This window comes from Carlito syrichta, unplaced genomic scaffold (assembly GCF_000164805.1).
Source record: "Carlito syrichta isolate Samal-C Ts95f unplaced genomic scaffold, Tarsius_syrichta-2.0.1 Scaffold305648, whole genome shotgun sequence".
NCBI lineage: Eukaryota > Metazoa > Chordata > Mammalia > Primates > Tarsiidae > Carlito > Carlito syrichta.
The window spans coordinates 906,854-930,432 of NW_007249744.1; the positions used below are offsets into that span (position 1 = coordinate 906,854).

The 23,579-nt window shown below is 42.6% G+C and overlaps 1 protein-coding gene across 1 annotated transcript in view; it reads right to left on the minus strand.

The window, feature by feature from the left end:
* Positions 1–23,579, minus strand: part of MEI1 (meiotic double-stranded break formation protein 1) — a 100,637-nt gene that overhangs the window by 23,447 nt on the left and 53,611 nt on the right. Inside the window, exons 16-20 of the mRNA XM_021714423.1 lie at positions 23,217–23,277; positions 22,157–22,254; positions 18,395–18,563; positions 12,401–12,548; positions 4,218–4,493 (exon numbers count right to left, since the gene is read on the minus strand). Coding sequence (XP_021570098.1) covers positions 4,218–4,493; positions 12,401–12,548; positions 18,395–18,563; positions 22,157–22,254; positions 23,217–23,277 — 752 coding nt within the window. The remainder of the gene's footprint in view (positions 1–4,217; positions 4,494–12,400; positions 12,549–18,394; positions 18,564–22,156; positions 22,255–23,216; positions 23,278–23,579) is intronic.

Consider the following 23,579-nt stretch of genomic DNA (forward strand, 5'->3'; position numbering starts at 1 on the left):
TGCTGTTCTCTTTTACCACTGATGTCTCTAGAATCCAATTTAGTAAGGAACACATTAATTTGGGACTCCAGTCATAACCATGACCCTTATTATGTATTATACATTATTATTATTATTATTATATATTAGAATATGTCCTTGGATAATTCAGTTAGCTTCTCTGAGATGAACTTTCTTTATCTGGTTCAGAGTCAGAGTTGATGATTGGTGAATGGCAGCCTACTATGTGTAGCATACCAGGAGGGTTCCTACATTCTGTCTTATCTACCATCATGTTATCTCCATTTTACATGTAAGGAAATTGAAGTTCAGAGATGCCTCTATCTTCCTAGACCTCTATGCAGCATCCAGTCCTGAAGACAGCTTCTTCCTGTTAAGCTCCAGTTCAGGTGAAGAACAAGACTCCTCTCTGCCCTGACCCCACACCTCTAGAAAGCAGAAATGATGAGGATAGAACACATTCAAGGACAAGGGCTGAATCATCAGGATTAAAGATGGGGAACCCACTCCAGTTTCCTGCAACATGAACTCCCTAAAGATTTGGTCTTCCTGAGATTCACTTTCTCTTTGATTTGCTTCTTTTGATACTTATGTCCTTTGAAGCTAGTGGCCTAGTATAGCCTTCAGTTAGGAAGAGACCTCTACCCTGGGAAGACCCAGACTGAGAAACAGAACTTGGGAAAGGAGACAATGAGTTCCATTTTAGGCAAAAATGTCAAATAAAAGGTTAAATTAATAGGTCTGAGCTCAAGAGAAAGGTCAGGGATGAGGAAGAGATTTGAAGCATCAGCATACAGGCAGCAGGGAACAAAAGCCATTAGTATGAATGAGACCTTCCAGGGAGAATAGGCTGAGTGAATAAAGAGCCTAAGACAGAACAACTCCCTCATTAGATGGAACACTGAATCAGGGTTGGTTTTTCTCTTGTTGTGAGCATCAGCTTGGTTTACTGGAAAGAACACTAGATAGAGAATCGAAATCTGGGTTTTAATACTAACTCTTGTGACCACGGGCAAATCTCACTAAATTTGTTTCATCTATTTAAAAAAAAAAAAGATACAGTTATGCACCACCACATAACATTTCAGTCAATAACAGACTCCATATATGACAGTGATCCCATAAGATTTTTTTTTTTTTTTTTATTAACTTGGAGTCTCACTCTGATGCCTAGGCTAGAGTGCAGTGGTACACTCACGGCCACCACAGCCTCGATATGCTGGGCTCAGGTAATCCTTCTGCCTCAGCCTTTCAAGTAGCTAGAACTACGGGCATGTGCCACCACGCCCAGCTAATTTTTTGATTTATTGTAGAGACAAGGTCTTGCCAAGTTGCCCAGACTGGTCTAGAACCCCTGGGTTCAGGTAATCCTCTTGCCGCTGCCTCCCAAAGTGCTGGGATTACAGACATTAGCCACTGTGCCCAGCACCAATAAGACTATAATACCATGTTTTTACTGTATATTTAGATACACAAAACTTACCATTGTCTATAATATTTAGAACAAGAACATGATGTACAGGTTTGCAGCCTAAGAGTAACAGACTGTCCCATACAGCTTAGGTGTGTAGTAGACTATACCATTTAGGTGTATCTAAGTACACTCTATGACGTTCACACAATGATGAAATCACCTAATGACATGTTTCCCAGAACGTATTCCTGTCATTAAGCAATGCATGACTGAACTATCATCAGTATCTCTAAGTATATCAGAGGATCTAAATTCATTTTTTTGAGAGACTTAGATCTGTCCAGACCCATAATTCAATGGATCATAACTATTTATAAGGACCTACTATGTGTGAGGAAATGACCCTGAATATTTTATCTGGCAAAGAAAACCTAATATCTTAGCTCTGTCCTCTGCTGCTCTCTCTGGCACCCCATTTTGCCTTCTTCTACTAAGCATTAATGTTTTACTATTGCTGCTGCTGCTGTTGTTGTTATTATTATTAGTATTTGAGTCGAAGTCTCACTCTTTCACCCAGGTTGGAATGCAGTGGTGTGATCACAATGATCATGACCCATGCAGCCTTGACTTCCTGAGCTCAGGAGATCCTTCCACCTGAGCATCCTGAGTAGATGGGACTACAGGTGTGCACCACCACACCTGGATAATTGTTTTATTTTTTTCTGTAGAGACAAGGATTTGCTATGTTTCCCAGGCTGGTCTCAAAGTCCTGGGCTCAAGCAATATACCCACCTCAGCCTCCCAAACTGCTGGAATTAAAGGTGTGAGCCACTGAGCTCAGCTAATGCTTTATTATTATTATTATTATTATTTTCGAGTCAGGATCTTGCTATATTGTTCAGGCTGATCTTAAACTCCGGGTCTCAAGCTATCCTCCCTCCTCAGCCTTCCAAAGTGCTGGGATTATAGGCTTGAGTCACCGAACTCAGCCTAATGCTTTATTTTTATTTATTTTTTTATTTTTTTTTGAGTTGGAGTCTCACTCCGTCGCCCAGACTGGAGTGCAGTGGCCGCGCCCGGCCACCCCAGCCTCGACCTGCCGGGCTCCGGCAATCCTTCCGCCTCAGCCTTCAGAGTAGCTGGAACGACAGGCGCGCGCTACCACACCTGGCTGATTTTTTGATTTATTGTAGAGATGAGGTCTCGCTGCCCAGGCAGGTCTCGAACCCGCAGGCTCAGGCAATCCATTCACCTCAGCCTCCCAAAGGTGCGGGATTACAGGCTGAGCCACTGAGCCCGACTCTAATGCTTTATTTTTTACCCATTCCTGCTTCTCTTTTCTTCCTCCTCTGAGAAAGAATTTGAGCTAAAGCATGAAAATGAGCCCCATCAAGTCAACATACGTTTGATCTCACAAGACAACAGATTTCAGGGATAGGAGGCAAAGAGTAGGCAGCATATATTAATACATATATGTGTTTGTATGTGTATATGTGAATGTAGAAAGATACAGATACTTAGGGACACGTGGTATATAACATGCAGGTACTATTGCCACTGCAGTCACTTCAATAAAGTTAGAAAATTGAGTTTGTTGATGACACAAACATCAAGGGATTTCCCACTCTTCTCTATCAAGCTGTGTCATCTTTCCTGAACTAGGGGTACTAAGTGGGTATACTGGCATTGAACACAGTGGTTCTAAACCAAGTGTCTCCTGCTAGTGTGCTGCAATCAGCTTGAGATCTGCTAGTAGTAATCTCTGACTAAATACAGAGTGTCAAATGTGCAAACAGTTTCTTTCAAAAATATATATATATATACATATACATACATATATTATATATAGATATATTAATATAGCAGTTACTCCTGTAATAATGTCACTCTCACTAATTTATTTTTTAATGTTCTTTCTTCAATGGAAAGAAAAAAAGGTGGAGTTAAAGCCAGTGTGTTAGAAATTGTAGACAATAGGCAGTTTACCTCATCTAACTGATGTACCTGATGCGAACTATAGTAATGTCTTGCTTCATTAAAAAAAGTATTGGAGCCAGGCACAGTGGCTCAGCCTATAATCCCAGCACTTTGGGAGGCCAAGGCAAGAGGCTTGCCTGAGCCTGGGGCTTCGAGACCAGCCTGGACAACTTGGTGAGATCTCATCTCTACAGTAAATCACAAAAATAAGTCAGGTATGGTGGCATGTATCTGTAGTTCCAGCTACTTAGAAGGCTAAGGTGGAAGGATTGCCTAAACCCAACAAGTCAAGGCTGCGGTGGCCGGGAACATGCCACTGCACTCCAGCCTGGGCAAAAAGAGTGAGACTCCAACTCAAAAAAAAAAAGAAAAAAAAAAGTACTGGGGTTTCTGACAATTCTAGATATGTCTGAGGGAGTATGCTTCACTTGTAATATTGTCATGTGAATTATGACAGAAAAGAGGAGAATGTCTCTACAATCAGATGTCTTCATCTACATTCTACAATGTCTCCTTTGACATTAAAACTTTGTTAGCAGAATCTGCTTGAGAAATGACAGAAAGGTGACTGAGATCTGCATTTTACAGTACATCCCTTGAGGGGGGAAGAGAGGGATACATCTTTCAATGGGTAGATCCCCATCAGACTCAGGAAAAAGTAAGGATTCACAGGAATCGGCGGAAGAAACCTCCCACCCCAATGAACAATGATAAGTTCAGAGGCAAGCAGAATCAGCTATGGGTACCTCCTGGCCTCAGTAGACTGGCTCCCAGAGAGAGAAGGCCCACCATCTCCAACTGTAGAAATGAATGAATGGTCACCTACCAGCAAAATGAGCAGGATACTGGGGCTGCTTCTGAGCATCTGGAACAGGGCTGCTAAGCTGGTAGGAAGGGTGGGCTGCTCAGCAGGTGGGACATCATCCAGTTCCTCATAGCTGCTCTCTTCCCAGCAAAACCAAAGTTCCAGGACACGGTGACCAAACCTACTCATTAGTTCTGGATACAACAGGAAGAACCTGAGCAGGAGGGGGTGGTGGGTATAGACTAGGTGCAGCTCTGGGATGCCCTCTAGGAATTTTCTGATTGCACTGACGACAGCCTAGAGGCAAAAAAAAAAAAAAAAGATAAGAAAAGAAATGTACCTTGCAGTGGAACCAAGAGACTCCAACATAGCCAAGACATGACTGGTAAAAATGCATTGGCATCTCAGTATTCCAGGATGCCTTCACTAGCTCATCCCAAAGTACTCTAGTGAGAAAATCCCATTGTGTTTACATTGTAACAGAAGTTCTCAACTAGGGGTGATTTTATTATCTCGATTGGGATAATGCTACTGGCATCTAGTGGGGAGAGAGCAGAGATGCTGCTAAATATCTTACGATGCACAGGAAAGTCTCACAAAAAATAATTATCTTTTGTAAAATGTTAATAGTGCTGAGGTTGAGAAACCCAGCTCTATAATGATACTTAGCCCAGTGGCTTGCAATGGTCAGTGTACATGTTCACCTCCCACACTAGATTAAAAGCTGCTTGAGGGCAAGGACTGTGGCAGATTAATCTGTGCATCTAGTATAGAGCCTTGCACAGAAAGGGTAAAAAGGGTATGTGTTGAATCATTCACTAACACTCACAAACCTACCTCTACCCATTGCATATATAATAATGTTCAAATTCCTTAGTATGCTTTTCTAAGGGCTTCACAGTTTTGGCTCATTTAGGTCTGACCCATTTTGAGTTCATTTTGTGAATGGTGTGAGGTAAGAGTCCAACTTCATTCTTTTGTATGTGGTTAAGCAGTTGTCACTGTAAATTTGCTGAAAAGACTATTTCCCCCCCCCCATTGAATTATCAAAAAAATCAATTAGCCATAAAAACATGAGTTTGTTTCTGGATTTTCAGTTCTGTTCCATTAATCTATATATCTACCCTTATGCTAGTCCCACACTATCTTGATGACTATAGCTTTTTAGTAAGTTTTGAAATCAAGAAGTGTGTCTCCTCCAATTTTTTTTTTTTTCAAGACTGTTTTGGCTATCTTGGGTCCCTTGCATTTCCATATGAACTTTATTATCAGCTTGTTCATTTTTCAAAAAAAGTACAGCTGGGGTTTTGATAGGTATTGCACTGAATCTATAGAGCAATTTGAGGAATACTGCCATCTTAACACTATTAAGCCTTTGAATTCATGAACACAGATGTCTGTTTATTTAGATCTTTAATTTTTTTTTTGAGTTGAAGTCTCACTCTGTTGCCCAGAATGGAGTGCAGTGGAACTACAGGCACACATCACCACGCCTAGATAATTTTTTGATTTATTGTAGAGATGAGGTGTCTTCAAGTTGCCCGGGCTGGTCTTAAACCTGTGGGCTCAGGCAATCCTTTCACCTTGGTCTCCCAAAGTGCTGGGATTATAAGTGTGAGCCACCGCACCTGGCCTAATTTTTATTTTTTTTTTTTAGAGAGATATAGTCTTGCTATGTCATCCAGGTTGGAACGTAGCGGTGTGATCATAGCTCACTGCAACCTTGAACCCCTGCACTCAAGCAATCCTCCCATCTCTGCCTCCTGAATAGGTAAGACCACAGGCATGAGTCACTATATCTGGCTAATTTTTAAAAATTTTTTTTGTAGAGATGAAGTTTCTTTGTTGCCCAAGCTGTCTCAAACTGCCTCAGGCTCCCAAAGTGTCAGGATTACAGGGGTGAGCCACTACCTGTAATTAAAAAAAAATTAAAGAAATACTGTGATGTTTTGAAATCTTCACTGTAATTAGTCCTTATACTTTTTTGGTTAAGTTTATTAATAAATATCTAATTTATTGATGCCATTGTAAATGAAATTGTTTTCTTAATTTCATTTTCAAGCATGTTATTGAAGAGTTACGTTGGCCAGGCTCGGTGGCTCTGCCTATAATCCCGTGCTTTGGGAGGCCGAGGTGAGTGAATTGCCTGAGCCCGTAGGTTTGAGACCCGCCTGGGCAACTTGGCAAGACCTCATCTCTACAATAAATCAAAAAATCAACCGGGCATGGAAGCGCGCACCTGATTGTTCCAGCTACTTGGAAAGCTGAGGCAGAAGGATCACTGGAGCCCAGCAGGTCGAGGCTGCAGTGGCCAGGAGCAGCCACTGCACTCCAGTCTGGGCGACAGAGTGAGACTCCAACTCAAAAAATAAAAAAAATAAAAGACTTACGTCTACCTTTTCAGTTTCTCTCTACTCTATCTCCATATGACTTAGCTAAGTCACACTAAACTAGACTTCCTTCCTTGAATGGATGGACTAGTCATCTTCCCACTTCAGTATCTTAAATCATGCCGTACTCAGCTTCAAAGTTATCCCTTCACCTCCTCTATCTTCCCCATGAAACCTCCCTTGATGCCATAATCAGATACAATCTCTCCCCATTTGTTCTGACAGCTCTTAACCAGTCCCTCAGCTCCAGGATAGCACTCAATACTGTAGTTACCTCCCTGTGGAAGAACTTTTGTCTCTCCTAACAAACCAGTGCTCTCTGAGGACAGGGAACTTGTCTGATTAATCACAGACCTGACAGAAACCCCATGTGGCATCCAGCTCGTGTCACTGGTAAATCCATGTTGTTTGAGTTGCTGAAATTTTGAGAAGCAAATTAAAAAATCATGTGCATTGAGTGGTGGTCAAGGGCTTAGGAAATACTAATCAAACTGGAGTGAAGTTGCTGAAAAGGAGAGGCTTCCAGGAATAGGTAGGACCTGATACTCTGAAATGCCCATCCCCCCAGAGACATCTATACTCCAGTTTGGTGGTACTCAGACACACACCTTAACACACATCAATCCATTTTCTCCACTGCTTCCCACAAAGGCTCAAAGACTGTGAGTCAGAAGGGATCTCAGAGATGACTCTGGCCTAACATGTTCACTTCTGGATGACATGCCCAAGGCCTAGAAAGGGAAGACCCAGAACATCAGTGGCAGAACCAGAATATAGACCCAGGAGGTCTGGATTTCAGCATAATGCCTGTTTACAAGAGTACCCTGCTACACAAAGTGCATTCACAGGTAGATGGCACCAAGGCAGACTTCTCATAGAAGATGCTACATGGAAAAGTTAGAGATAAAGGCAGAGAAAAGGTGTGGGGAGCCAACAGGCAAATCTCCTGGGGAAGAGGTTCATAAGTCTCCTGAAGGTGATCCTTACACCACCCATCCTAGGCAGTCTCATTGCTCACCAAGGACTTCAGTGGCCATGAATGAAGGGTACTCTTTCTCCATATCACCTCAGCCCCAACAGCTGTCTAGAACAAGAGCTTTTTCCTGCCTCCAAAAGCTTGATGGCCCTTGTTCTGACTTCTAGTATCTCTTTCCCTTCTCTCCTAACCTTTCTTTTCACTCCAGCCAGAACAACTCCCCAATAAACTAGGGCCACATGAATCTATATGCATAATTTTAATAAAATAATGTTGAGTAAAATGAATAAAAATAAATAAGTTCTTCATTGCAGTAGAATTCCCATTTAAAAATATAAAAGGAATAGAGTTATAAAGTCACCATTTTGCAACCTTCATTCAGTCATCAATGGATGCTAAAACTAGTGGGAAAAAGTCTGATGAGGAGCAAAATATATACATAGTCTCTATGTATCTTTTTACTAGATACTTATTAACTACAAAGAGAAAAATAGTAACTTCATGGTAGAGAAATCTAACACATCAAGTAATCACCATAAACATAACCTATAATAGAAAAAAATCATCATCATATGCCTCCTAGAACACAACATCATTTGTGTGGTATTCTTGTCCAAATGCACAACCTAAATCCCTAATGAAGACATATTAGAAAAACTCAAACTGAGGAGCAGTCTACAATAACTACTCTATACTCTTTTTAAAAAGTCAGTGTTGGCAGGTAGCAGTGACTCATACCTATAATCCTAGCAAATTGGGAGACTGAGGCAGGAGGATCATTCAAGACCAGCCTGGGTAATATAGCAAGACACCCATCTCTACAAAAAATAGAAAACACGGTCAGGCATGGTGGATCAAGTCTGTAATCCCAGCACATTGGGAGGCTGAAGCAAAATGATTACCTGAGTCCAGGGGTTTGAGACCAGTCTGGATGACTTGGTGAGACCTCGCTTCTACAATAAATCAAAAAATTAGCCAGGCATAGTGTCAGGGGCCTATAGTTGCAGCTACTTGGAAGGCTGAGGTGGAAGGATCACCAGAGCCCAGCAGTTCGAGGCTGCAGTGGCCGTAAGGGTGCCACTGCACTCTAGCCTGGGTGACAGAGTAAGACTCTAGGCCAAAAAGAAAAAGAAAAGAAAGAAAGAAAGAAAATATCAGCCATGTGTGGTGGGGCACACCTGTGATCCTAGCTTTCAGGAGAATGAGGCAGGAGGATCATTTGAGCTCAGGGGTTCAAGGCTGAACTATGATTGTACCACTGCACTCTAGCTCTGGGCAGCAGAGCAAGAACCTGTCTCTAAAAAAATAAAATGTCAATGTCATGAAGTCATCAAACAAATAAACAAAAAATGAAGAACTGTTCCAAGACAAAACAACAACAAAACAACAAAAAACTAAAGGGGGACACATGACAACCTAATGTAATGTATATTAAATCTTGAAGTAGAAAAGAAATAGCTATAAAGAACATTTTGGGGATAAAAAGCGAAATTTGACTATTGACTATGGATTAGATAATAATACTGTATCCAATGTTAAGTTTCTTTTTTTTCTTTTTTCCTTTTTTTTTTTTTTTTTTTGGAACTACAAGCATGTGCTATCATGCCTGGATAATTTTTTGATTTATTGTAGAGATGAGGTCTTGCCAAATTGCCCAGGCTGGTCTCAAACACGTGGGCTCAGGCAATCTCGCCTCAGCCTCTCAAAGTGCTGGGATTACAAGGCATGAGCCACCATACCCGGTTGAAAATGATTTTCAAATGGTTCAGAAAAAGAGAATATGGGGTGAGGGTAGAAAAAAAGAGAGATAATGCAAATGAGGCAAAAATGTGAAAATTAGTGAATCTAGCTAATGGACATTCTTTGATATATTCTTGTAATTATATCAAAATAAAATTAAGTAGAAAAATGAAGTGGTGATTGCATGTTTCCTTTTATATATTTATATAAAATGTCAAAACACACAAAACAATGTTATATATCATTTACGGATTCACATCTAAGAGGAGAAGCATGGAGCCCCATGAGCTACCTTTGAGGCTTCCATACTACCACTGGCAGATGTCAAAAGAGGGACCCAAAAATCCAGCCTTGATACATTATTCATCTTGAAGCCAGGGGACTATCCTACCAATCCCTTACATCAGTCACCTCAGGAAGCCCAGGATCATTCCCATGTGACTAAGTTTATGCACTTTTCTGTTTTCGTTTCCCACTCTTACCCAGTTCCCAAAACCCTTCTACTGTGCCCTCTGGAACTCACTCAATAGTTGACAAATTCCCTCTATTCTCAAGCTCTTTTTTGACTATTTCTTTCTCCTTATTGTTCTGATTCTCTTCCAAAAACCTGTTTTGCTTGCAACCTCTCAAGTGAAGGTATTTTCTCTCCTATTACCCTAGTTCCAAAACCTTGGCTTCTAAATTCTCTGACTTCCTCTCTTCTAGTTTCCTCCACCTGCCTCAGTCATTCATGCCCATGGTCATGTCCAGAGACCTCATCATTTCCTATAACTGCACCCTCCCCAACAATCCTGGTATCAAGCATCCCACCACCCCTTCTATCATTCCAGCTCACTCCCTCTAGTATTTCTTTTTTTTTTTAGTTGGAGTCTCACTCTGTTGCCCAGACTGGAATGCAGTGGCATGCTCCCAGCCACCGCAGCCTCAACCTTCGGGCTCTGGCGATCCTTCCGCCTCAGCCTTCCAAGTGGCCAGAACTACAGGCACGCACTACCACACTGGCTAATTTTTGATTTATTGTAGAGACGAGGTCTTGCCAAGTTGCCCGAATGGGTCTTGAACCCATAGACTCAGGCAATCCACTCGCCCCAGCCTCCCAAAGTGCTGGGGTTACAGACTGAGCCACTGAGCCTGGCCATCCCTCTAATATTTCAATCCTACAGTTCTTCGACATCCCCCCCCATCAGAACAAAAACCCTTGAAAATATTCTTTTACTCCTTCTTATGCTCATACCTCACATCTGATCCATAAAGAAATCCTGTTGACACCACCTTCAAAATATATCTAAAGTTGACACCACCTCCTCTGCTAGCTCTTGCCTACTTTATTGCTGTAGCCTCCTAACTAGTTTCTCCTCTTCTATCCTTGCACTCCTTTGGTCTACTGACCCAGCAGCCAGAGTGACTAGTTTAATCCATGTTGTGCCACTCCAGCCATAGGACCATATGAGATCATCAAAGCAATAAGTTTAGGTAGAAAAGAAAAGCAAAGACTGAGGCCTGGAGCACTACAATACTTAGAGGTCAGGGAGATAAAGGAGAATCAGCAAAGGACACTGAGATGGAATTGCCAGAGGAGTAAGATAGAGACCAAGAACATGGCATTCTAGATGCCAAGAATGGCAGTATTTTTTTAAAAAAGAGATGCTGTTGATAGGTCAAGATAATGATTAAATTTTGTCTACTGGTTCTAGTCATATGTTGGTTGTTGGTGACTTTGATAAGTGCACTTTTTCAGAAATGTGGCAGCAGTGAAAATCTAACTGGTGTAGATTCCAGAGAGAATAGGAAAGCAGAAATGCATAAAACAAGCCTAAAGGATCCTGTCATACTAGAAAACCCAAACTCTAATAAAGTCTACTATGGTTGTATCAAAAGGACTTAGGAAGCGCCTTGAATAGGCACCCACCAGCCAAAGACAGGACAAATTGAAACTCAGAAGAATAATAATCACATCAGATTAAAACAATAAAACATTTAAAACCCATTAGTTCATAAAGACATTCTTTTTTTTGAGTTAAAGTCTCACTGTCACTCAGGTTGGAGTGCAGTGGCATGCTCATAGCCACCACAGCCTTGATCTGCTGGGGTCAGGTAATCCTTCTGCTTCAGCCTTCCAAGTAGCTGGAACTACAGGTACGCACCACCGCACCCAGCTAATTTTTAAAAAAATTTATTGTAGAGATGAGGTTTCGCCAAATTGCCCAGGCTGGTCTCAAACCCTGGGTTCAGCCAATCCTCTTGCCTCTGCCTCCCAAAGTGTTGGAGTGTGTCACTGCACTCCAGCCTGGGTGACAGAATGAGACTCTGATTAAAAAAAAAAGTTGAAGAGAGAAAACTTGTATACTCACAACCACCATCAAAGTGATCCAAGATCAGCCTGATTAACAATGATCTGGGTCCTAGCAACCACTTTGTTTAATAAACTTTTACCAAAAGATGCAATACCTCATAAACCAGAGGTGATACCAAGAAATGAGCCTTGGGAGTCAGTTAAGTCTGAGTTGGAGTTCTGACTCCCCCAACAATTAACTGTGTGCACTACAGAAAGTTACTTTAACCTTAACCTCAATATTTTTTTTTTTTTGAGTTGGAGTCTCACTCTGTCACCCAAACTGGAGTGCAGTGGCAGCTCCCGGCCACTGCAACCTCGACCCACTGGGCTCCGGCGATCCTCCCGCCTCAGTCTTCCAAGTAGCCAGAATTACAGGCACATGCTACTAATTTTTTGATTTATTGTAGAGATGAGGTCTCGCCAAATTGCCCAGGCAGGTCTTGAACCCGCGGGCTCAGGCAATCCACTTACCTCAGCCTCCCAAGGCGCAGGATTACAGGCTGAGCCACCGAGCCCGGCTAACCTCACTTTTTTAATCTATCAAGTCCACATAATAATCTCCGCCTCCCAGGATCACTGAGAGAATTAGCTAAATTCTGTAGGCTCTGTATGTGCTGGCACCCTACTCCACTCTACTCCCCTAAAACCTCCACTCTCTCTCTGCCACCCCCCTTGCCTGCACATATATCATCATGGTCTCCAAAGAAACATTAATATAAAGAGGTGCAGGGGAAAGAAGAGCCCAAGGCAATGCAGTCCATACCTCATCTAGTGCATTATCTTTGTCCTGGGAGATTGCAAGCAGATAGATGGAAGCTCTGAAGACCAAGACTGGGGGGCGCTCGCCTTGTTCCTGCAGAGACAGGAGGAAGCTTTGGACAGCCACAGATAACTCTGCCTCTGAGACAAACCTGTCAACCAAAGAGAGGCAGAGTTAGCAGGCCAGTGGGCTCTTCTGTCCTGCACCACCACATCCTCCCTCAGCCTACTGTCCTGCCCTAGCATGCCCACAGCCTAGTGACACCTTGCACAAATAGTGTGATATATATACTTATAAAGCATTAGTGCGCACATGTGTATTTGTGTGTGTGTGTGTGTGTGTGTGTGTGTGTGTGTGTGTGTGTGTGTAATCACATGGTTCTACGCCTTGTGCAAAGCTCTGTTAGGGGCCAAAGACTCTTCCTTCACACTTGGGAGGTAAGGTATCTGCCAGCTAGACCAGCATTGTTTAAAAAAAGGGGGGGGTGCTACTCCTTGAGTTTGGAAGGTCCTGCTTTGGCAGCCAGGCTACCCCTCTCTTCTTGTATTTACCATTAAACAGTGGTGTGTTCAATGGGCTACTTTCTGTGGTGGTGGTGGTTGTGCCAATGCTTACACGTGCAAGAGAGATGAAAGGCAAAGGAGACTAGCTTTTCACTGTATACCCTTTTATAGCTTTTGAATTTTCTATTATGGTTATGTCTTGCCTATCAGATTATGTATGGAAAAAAATTAAACACTTCAAAATAGATAATACTAAATGCAATGTGTATCCTGGATTATGCCCTGGAACAGAAAAGAAGTAGAGAAAAAAATGGTGATATCTGAATGAAGTTTAGTTACTACTAATGGGAAGAATATGGTGGCTCATGCCTGAAATCCCAATACTATGGGAGGCTGAGATGGAAGGATCACTGAGGCCAGGAGATCAAGACCAGCCCGGGCAACATAGTGAGACACTGTCTCTACAAAAAACTTTAAAAAATTAACTAGGTGTGGAGGCACACACCTGTAGTCCTAGCTACTCAGGAGGCTGAGGCAGGAAGATTGCTTAAGCCCAGGAATTCAAGTTTACAGTGAGCTATGATTGCACCACTGCACTCCAGCCTGAGCAACAGAGTGTGATCCTGTATCTACAAAATAATAACAAATTTTGCAAATAAGATAGGCTGGGCATATTAGCTCATGACTGTAATCCCAGCACTTTGAGAGGCAGAGGCAAGAGGACTGCCTGAAGCCAAGAGTTCGAGACCGCTTGGGCAGCTTGCTGAGACTTCCTCTATACAGTAAATTAAAAAAATTAGGGAGGCATGGTGGTGCATGCCTGTGGTTCCAGCTACTTGAAAGTCTGAGGCTGAAGGAACACCTGAGTCCAGCAGGTCACAGATGCAGCAGCAGTGAGCATTCCACTGCACTCCAGTCTGGGTGATGGAGTCAGACTCTGATTCAAAAAATATTAATTAATGAATTAATTAAATTAAAATTAATTTTCTTTTATAAATAGCATTCAACTACCAAAAGAATAAGATGACTCTATTAATATATGTACCAACATGGAAGGATATCCAAGATATATTAAGTCAATACAGTTAGATAAAAGGTATAAATTCTATTGTTCAATAACAGACTAGAGTGACTATAGTTAACAGTAATGTATCATATATTTCAAAGTAACTAGAAGAAAGGACTTGTTCCCAACAGAGAAATAATACTCAAAACGACAGATACCTCAAATATCCTAACTTGATCATTCTATGCATGTAATACAACATCACACATACTCCATAAATATATAAAATAGTATGCGTCATTTTTTTTTTTAGTTGGGGGGTCTTACTTTGTCACCCAGATAGGAGTGCAGGGGCATGATCACAGCTAACTGCAGTCTTGACTTCCTAGGCTCAGGTGATTCTTCCACCTCAGTCTCCTAAGTATCTGGGACTACAGATGTACACCATCACAGCTGGCTAATTTTATTTTTTGCAGAGATGAGGTGTCGTTGTGTTGCCCTGGGTAGTCTCAAACTCCTGGGCTCAAGCAATCCTCCCCCCTCGGTCTCCCAAAGTGCTAGGATTACAGGTGTGAGCCACCATGCCTAGTCATGTGTTAAATTTTAAAAGTTAAAAAATAAAACAAATGGCATTGGGAAAACCGATGTTTACATGCAAAAATATGAAATTGGAGCTGGGCTCAGTGGCACACATGTGTAACCCCAGCTACTCAGGAGGCTGAGGCAGAAAGATCTCTTGAGCCCAAGAGTTTGAGACCAGCTTAAGCAACATTGGGAGGTATATATCTACTTAAAAAAGAAAAGAGACAGGGTGCCTGAATGAAACGTATTTGTATACCTAACCCTTAACTATACTCCATAATATCATAATAAAAAATATTGATTAAAAAAATTAAAATAAAATAAAATGCACAATTGAAAAAAAAGAAAAAAAAGAAAAGAGGCTGGGTACAGTAGCTCAGCCTGTAATCCCAGCACTTTGGGAGGCCAAGGCGAGAGGATTGCCAGAGCTCACAGGGTCAAAACCAGCCTGGGCAACTTGATGAGACTTTGTCTCTACAATAAATCACAAAAACTAGCCGGACGTGGTGGTGTGAGTCTGTAGTTCCAGCTACTTGGAAGGTTGAGGCAGAAGGATCACCTAAGCCCAGCAGGTCAAGGCTGCGGTGGCATGAGTGTGCCACTCCACTGCACACCAGCATGGGTGACAAGAGTGAGACTCCAACTCAAAAAAAAAGAAAAGAAAAAATATTTAGCAAATGTTTACCTTTAATAAAGTTGGGTACAAGATAAGGTTTGCAAGGAAAAAAAAGAAAAGAAAAGAAAAATTTGGCCCAGGCATGGTAGATCCCCTTATCTCACACAGACACAAAAATTAACTCCAAATGGATCATAAATCTAAATGTAAGTGCTAAAATAAGGCTGGGTGCAGCGCTCACACCTGTAATCCCAGCACTTTGGGAGGTGGAGATGGGAGGATTGCTTAATCCCAGGAGTTTGAGACCTACCTGAGTAACATAGTGAGACCTTGGCTACACAAAACATTATTTTTTTTTTAAATTTTGAGTTGGAGTCTCACTCTGTCGCCCAGGCTGGAGCGCAGTGGCACACTCAAGGCCACCACAGCCTCACCCTTCCAAGTAGCTGAAACTACAGGCATGAGCTACCACACTCGGCTAATTTTTTATTTATTATAGAGACAAGGTCTCACCAAGCTGCCCAGGCTGGTCTCGAACCCCTGGGCTAAGGCAACCCTCTCGTCTTAGCCTCCCAAAATGCTGGGATTACAGGCTTGAGCCACTGTGCCCAGTCTACAAAACATTCTTTTAAAATTATCTGAGCATGATGGCACATCTGTAGTCCCAGCTACTTAGGAAGCTGAGGGGAAAAGATCATTGCACTCCAGCCTGTGTGACAGAGTAAGACTCCAACTCAGAAGAAAACAAGTAAAACAAAAGAGTTGTAAACAAAAATACAGGAATACATCTTCACAACCTTGAGTTAGAAAATAGTTTTTTTAGCTATAACACCAAAAGCACAAATGAGAAAATAAAAAGAGTTCACCAAAATTAAAGACTTCTGTGCTTCAAAGGACACCATCAAGAAAGTGAAAAGACAACAAAAAGAATGGGAGAAAAATGTTTGTAAATCATATATTTAATAAGAGACTTGTATCCATAACATATAAAGAACACTTATAGCCGGGCTCGGTGGCTCAGCCTGTAATCCCGCGCCTTGGGAGGCTGAGGTGAGTGGATTGCCTGAGCCCACAGATTCAAGCCCACGGATTCAAGACCTCATCTCTACAATAAATCAAAATGAGCCGGGCGTGGTAGCGCACACCTATAGTTCCAGCTACTTGGAAGGCTGAGACGGAAGGATTGCTGGAGCCCAGCAGGTCGAGGCTGCAGTGGCCAGGAGTGGCCACTGCACTTCAGTCTGGGTGACAGAGTGAGACTCCAACTCAAAAAAAAAAAAGAAAGAAAGAACACTTATAAGGCCAGGTGCTTTGGCTCACGCTATAATCCCAACACTTTGGGAGGCAGAGGCAAAAGGATTGCCTGAGTACAAGGGTTAGCAACCAGCCTGAGCAACTTAGCAAGACCTCTTCTCTACAATAAATAAAAAAATAGGCAGGCATAGTGGCACACACCTGTAGTTTCAGCTATTTGGAAGGCTGAGGTAGAAGATTGCCTGAGCCCAGGAGGTCAAGGCTGTGGTAGCTATGACCATGCCACTGCACCCTAGCCTGAGTGACAGAATGAGATTTCAACTAAAAAACAAACAAACAAACAAAAAACCTCTTATAACTCAACAATAACAAGACAACCTAGTTAATATAAGTATATACCCAAAAAGAATCTGAACAGACATCTCTCCAAAGAAGAGATACAGATGGCCAATAAATACATCAACATCATTACAGAAATACAAATCAAAACCATAATGAAAAATGATTTCATACCCACTTGGATGACTATAATAAAAAAGACCACGGAAGGCTGAGGCGGAAGGCTCACCGGAGCCCAGCAGGTCGAGGCTGCGGTGGCCGGGAGCGGCCACTGCACTACGGTCTGGGCGACAGAGTGAGACTCCAACTCAAAAAAGAAAAAAAAAAAAAAAAGACCAATAATAACAATTGTTATCAAGGGTGTGGAGAAACCAGAACCCTCAAACATTGCTAGTGGGATCGTAAAATGGTGTAGCTACTTTGTGAAACTGGAAGTTCCCCAAAAAGTTAAACAGCATACCATATGAGCCCTCTAGTCTACTTCTAAGTATATACCCAAAAAGAATTGAAAACAGTGCATGTCCACACATTCAAAGCAGCACTATTATAATAGCCAAAAGGTGGGAAGAGCCCAAATGTTCAATAGATAAATGAATTAAACAAATTGTAGTATATGCATACAATGGTATATAATTCAGTCATAAAAAGAAATGAAGTACTGATATATGCGGCAAACATTATGCTGACTGAACAAATGACATCTTGCACAAATAATGTGCTATATATTATATGTATAATATTATGAAACTTTTTTTTTTTTTTGAGTTGGAGTCTCACTCTGTCGCCCAGACTGGAGTACAGTGGCCGCTCCCGGTCACCGCAAGCTTGACCTGCTGGGCTCTGGTGATCCTTCCGCCTCAGCCTTCCAAGTAGCTAGAATTACAGGCATGCGCTACCACGCCCAGCTGATTTTTTGATTTATTGTAGAAATGAGGTCTCGCTGCCCAGGCGGGTCTCGAACCCGCGGGCTCAGGCAATCCACTCACCTCTGCCTCCCAAAGGCGCGGGATTACAGGCTGAGCCACCGAGCCCGGCTATGAAACATTATTTTAAGTGGAATAAAACAGACACAAAAGGTCACATATTGTATGATTCCATCTATATGAAATGTTCAGAACTGATAAAAGAGACAGAACACAGATTGTAGGTTGTCAGGAACTGGAGGAGAAGGCAGACTAGGAGGGGCTGCTTAATGGGTAAGGGGTCTTACTTTGGAGTGATGGAAATGCTTTGGAATTGGATGAAGGTGGTGGTTATACAACATTATGAGTATGCTAAATACCACTGACTTGTTCACTTTAAAACAGTTAATTTTATGTTATGTACCTTTCACCTCAATAAATTATTTTTTTTTAAGCTTAAGGAATACTCCTATGATTTTAAAATTTTTATAAATTGCATAGTAATTTGAAAAACCAAAGTAAACCACTTTAGTTTTTTTCTGTGCACAAACAACACCATCAAGGATACCAAAGAACACTCATTAGCATTCTCAGCACTGTGTTTACCCACCTGTCTTAATCCCCTTCCAAGAAATGGGCCTCTCAGGAATACAACCCATTTCTCACTTATCCCTGTGATCCCAGTGCCCAGCACCAGGTTTCTAGAGGACCCCTCTGTGAATATTTAGTGAAAAGAACTGGGCTGCAGATGAAGGTCCCAGAACTCACCACCAGCCACCAACTGTAAGCACTGACCTGTCTTCATAAATGTAGGCCAGGTAGAAAAGAAGCAGGATGCAGTACTGTCTCTGGCGAACAGCTCTCTCCACATACTGGCGATCAGACAGGACGGCAAGGCTTTCAGAGCTACTGGTGCTTATCTGGGGCAGTGCATACTGCAGGAGCTCAGATACTGCAGAAAGTTCTGGAGAGAGAACAAGTAGCAGAAGGCCACACAGAGAACAAAGTAGAGCAACTAATGAGCACATGAGTACCTCCTACATGCAGAGTATTGCACAGGGCAGCAAGAGTACATGCAATATAGAAAGAAATCAGAGGCTCCTCTTCCTTTATGCAGCATTCAGTCTGTCAGAGTAGACTAAGTTAACAAGTGGAAGGACATGGATACGTCTCAAAAATAGTACATTCAGTCAAGTGTGATGGTACACACCTGTAATCCCAACACTTTGGGAGGCAGAGACAAGAGAATTACCTGAGCCCAGGGGTTCAAGACGAGCCTGGGCAAATTGGTGACACCTCGTCTCAACAATAAATTTAAAAATTAGGCAGGCGTGGTGGCACACACCTGTAGTCTCAGCTACTTGGGAGCCTGAAAGGGAAAGATTACCTGAGCCCAGAAGGTCAGGGCTGTGAAAGCTGTGAGCGTGTCACTGCACTCTAGCCTAGGTGATGGAATAAGACTCTGACTCAAAAACAAAAGCTACATTAATTTGACATATGTTCACTGAGTGACTACTCTTAGAACAGGCTGTAAGACCCAGGCCCTACTTCCAGGAGCTGGCAGCTGGTAAGAAGAGAGAAAATGAGACAGACAATTACAGGACATGCAGTCAGTGCGACATAGAGATGGGAATGACTCAGGTCGCCTGGCATGGGGAGTGCAAGCTCCAAGAAGAGGGAACTTTGGAGGAAAAACAGGCAGAGAAGGCAGTGAAGATAATCCAAAGGACAGGAAGCAAGATGTCCAGAGGCCCAGAGGCATAACAGGACATGCCATGTTTCTGTTCATTGTGACTGGACAGTCAGTGAATAAATATGGGGTGTCAGGAACTGCAGAACTATGTGATATAATTTCACAGCTAGACTGTGAAAGATCTCAAATGCTTTTGAATTTGTATTTTATTCTGAGGGCAGAGATTCTTAGATTTCTTATGAAACCTTTGTTTCATAAAAGGAGTATTTTTCAGCCTGTAGTCCCAGTGCTTTGGGAGGCCGAGGGCGAGTAGATTGTCTGAGCCCGCAGGTTCGAGGTTCGCCCGGGCAACTTGGCGAGACCTCATCTCTACAATAAATAAAAAATTAGCTGAGCATGACAGCACATGCCTATAGCTCCGGCTACTTGGAAGACAGGCATAAGGATTGCTGGAGCCCAGCAGGTCGAGGTTGCAGTGGCTGGGAACGTGCCACTGCACTCCAGTCTGGGCGACGGAGTGAGATTCCAACTCAAAAAAAAAAAAAAAAAAGGAGTATTTTAATGAATAGGGGAAAAAAAGGACCTCAGGAAAATTTGAATAAAGTCAACTTTATGGAAAGTTTATTATATTACCCTTATGTAGGGTAATGGACCAGAGAAGACTCTATCACTGCCTGACACTGCACCACAGACTGTGTAGGGACCATGACTAAAAGCCAGGGGAGTTAAGATGTTAAAAATTGGTTTTTAGATCATCCTTTCATCAGTGAGTGGAGGTTGGTTGGTGAATGACAGACTGAAAGCAGGGACCTAAGTTGACAGTCAACTGAAAGAGTCCATCTTGCCAAGGCAGCAAACCCAGTGCCACGTCCTAGGCAAGAGAAGGGTGAGGATGGGGAATATCCCACAGCAATTTGATAGCAGAGCCAGGTCAGTTCTCTTAATAACAAATTCAGTGCTTTTTTTTCCCCACTAAGCACACTACAATCAATATGACACTAATGAAACAAATATCCTCAAGCTGCATACATCCACCTGCCTTCTCCTGATACATAAAAGAAAGAAGCAGTTTGTGTAAGTGAGGTCTGCTGTACTTCTTGGTGCTCTGAGATTTGAGAAGCTGCAGTGTCTAGGGGACAGATATGTGGAGCTCCTCTTGTTCTGACAAGTGAGGAAGCAGCCATCAGCAGTAGAGTTGGCACTCATGAGAACAAGAGGTGGCTGTGATGTGGTTGCTAATACAGTCTTAGGTTGCCATGGCAGAAGTCATTGTGTTATTCTCTCTGCAGGCCAGACCATACCCAGACAGGGAGATTGCTGGACAACATACACAGAGAAGTGGCCTGTGTAGTGAAAGAACCAATAGCCAAGCCATGTTAGAAGATGAAAATGCTGCCGGGCTCGGTGGCTCAGCCTGTAATCCCGCGCTTTGGGAGGCTGAGGTGAGTGGATTTCCTGAGCCCGCAGGTTCAAGACGCACCTCGGTAACTTGGCAAGACCTCATCTCTACAATAAATCAAAAATTAGCCGGGCATGGTAGCGTGTGCCTGTAATTCGGGCTACTCGGAAAGCTGAGGCGGAAGGATCGCCGGAGCCTAGCAGGTCAAGGCTGCAGTGGCCAGGAGTAACCACTGCACTCCAGTCTGGGTGACAGAGTAAGACTCCAACTCAAAAAAAAAAAAAAGAATGAATAAAATAAAGATTAAGTTATACCATGGGAATGAATAAAATAAAGATTAAGTTATACCATGGGAAAGGCCTAGGATAGAGGAATTTCTCTATAAGGCAGAGAACACATCTTAATTATCACTGTATACAGTCACTGTACCTAGACTTCCCTTGGCATATAGCAGAAGCTCAATGAATATTCAACAAAAGGAAAAACATGCAACTCAGCCCTGCAGTTGCTGTCCCTCCTGCCTAGATTCAGTATGGCTCTCCTTTACCTCACTCAGACCTCTGCTCAAATGTCACCTCCTCACTGAGGCCTTCCCTGACCACCCTATCTAACATGTAACTCCTTCCTCTATCCCTTTACCCAGTTTTATTTTTTTCATAGCATCTATCCATCCCTGATATTGTATATATTTGTTTATTGTCTGTCTGTCTCATTCCATGAGAACAGGGCTTTGTATCCCTGGCTCTTTCACCAGCACTTGGAAAATAGTTTAGCACACACGGTAGATGCTCATGAAATATTTCTTAAATAAATGAACAAAAAATTACCAGATTATTCAAGCTATAATGAGCACTGGACTCAAAGTGAACAAGAAGTCTGGTATGGGGATGCTGCAGAAGAGATGGTTGGGAGACATTGGACTTGATGAACATTAGGATCCTTCTCAACTCTTTTTTTTTGAGTTGATGTCTCATTCTTGTCACCCAGGCTGGAGTGCAGTGGCATGCTCATGGCTACCACAGCCTCGACCTGCTGGGCTTAGGCGATCCTTCCACCTCAGCCTTCCAAGTAGCTGGAACTATAGGTGTACGCCTCCATGCCAGGCTTATTTTTTTATTTATATGTAGAGACAAGGTATCACCAAGTTGCCCAGGCTGGTCTCGAACCCCTGGGCTCAGGCAATCCTCTTGCCTCCGCCTCCCAAAGTGCCGGGATTATAGGCTGAGCCACCACGCCCAGCTTCAACTCTTGCCTAAGGTGTAAGAAGTCTTGGATTCTATCATTTTCTGACTATGATTTCACCTCTCTAGGAATCAGCCATAATTCCATCATTTCATGATTCCTCTGCGCAGCCTCAAACAAAAAAAATCTTATTACTGAACTGACTCATTTGGCCAATCAGCAGGGCATCCAGACTCTAAAGACCACTACAGATCTCACGAGTGGTCAAACTGCAGCATCTTACCTTCTTGGAAAGGTGGTCCTGTCTTCTCTGGAGCTGAGAAAAGGTTGAGGCACATGTCATAGAGGAAATTGGAACATATCTGGTTTAGGGCTGAGTGACTTAAAGGGATAAGAAGAAGAGAGAACAAAAGAGATGTCATCGCTACTTTGGCTTAGACATCATTATCCCTCCATGTGCCTAGATGCCACTGCTTTGTGCCAGAGCCCAGAGAAATTCTAGCCTTGTCCATGGTAGAGGAGGTCCTAAGGTGGCCATAAAAGTAAATATAAAACCTACTGCCTCAGCTATAACTTAGGCCCCTGGCCTATATAGGCATTCACTAAAAATTTACAGAAAAAATAAATCAAGGACAACTAACTTTTAAATTAACAAAACATATAAACAAAAGTGCCCTTGGGCCAGAAAAGAGCTAAAGAAGTACTAGAGAAAGAGAACACTTTCAAAACCAAGACAGGTAGTCAAGGAATAATACAAACTTCCAAAATTTTGAGTTTGAATCCAGATGGATCCCTGTATTTTCTCCTGAATGTTGAATGTTCTGTTCAGAGATATGGAAGAACTAATCTTGTAGGTTGTGCATAGTAACAAATGAATCTTCCTAGATTCAGGTAGCAAATCATAAATGAGATGGTACAAAGGCTGCTCTAGAACGTAACAAGACAGAGACTAAGCAATGACCTCTCTACTTTGAACAAATGAGTTTCTCCTCTAGAATTGCTAGGTTGGCAGCAAGTAGAACTTAATGCACATTGATTGTATCCTTTCCCCTCTGAGGGTCTCAGTTTCCCCATTTAGGGAAACTAAACCCATGTGGGGTTAGACAAATGATCTCTGAGAGGCCTTCCAGTTTTGATGTGACAAGTGCACCTAGAATGAAAGCCTTACCAGGCCTGATTAAATTCAACCTGCAGAAGTATGTCTGACTCATACCACCAATTGCTGAGCAATGCTGACACTGTGTCAACCCTACCACAGTCCTATGACTAAACATACCAGCCAAAAATTCCCACTTGTCCCATCAAGGACACTGGCCCTGTGGTCACTCAGTCTTGTCTGGGACCATACATACCTGCAGAACCTGGCCTTCAGCTCCAGAGTCAGTTGAATGAAGGATGAGGCAGCTTAGGAGAAGTGGAAAGAAAGCAGACAGCAATTAAAACCAGGCTTGTAAGTCAAGCGCAATGACTCACACCTATAATCCCAGCACTTTGGGAAACCAAGGTGAGAGGACTGTCTGAGCTCACAGGTGTAAGACCAGCCTGAGCAACTTGGCGAGACCTAATCTCTACAATAAATCAAAAAATTATCTGGGCATGGTGGCATGTACCTGTAGTTCCAGCTCCCTGGAAGGCTGAAGCAGAAGGATCACCTGAACCCAGCAGGTCGAGGCTGCAATGGCCATAAGCATGTCATTGCACTCCAG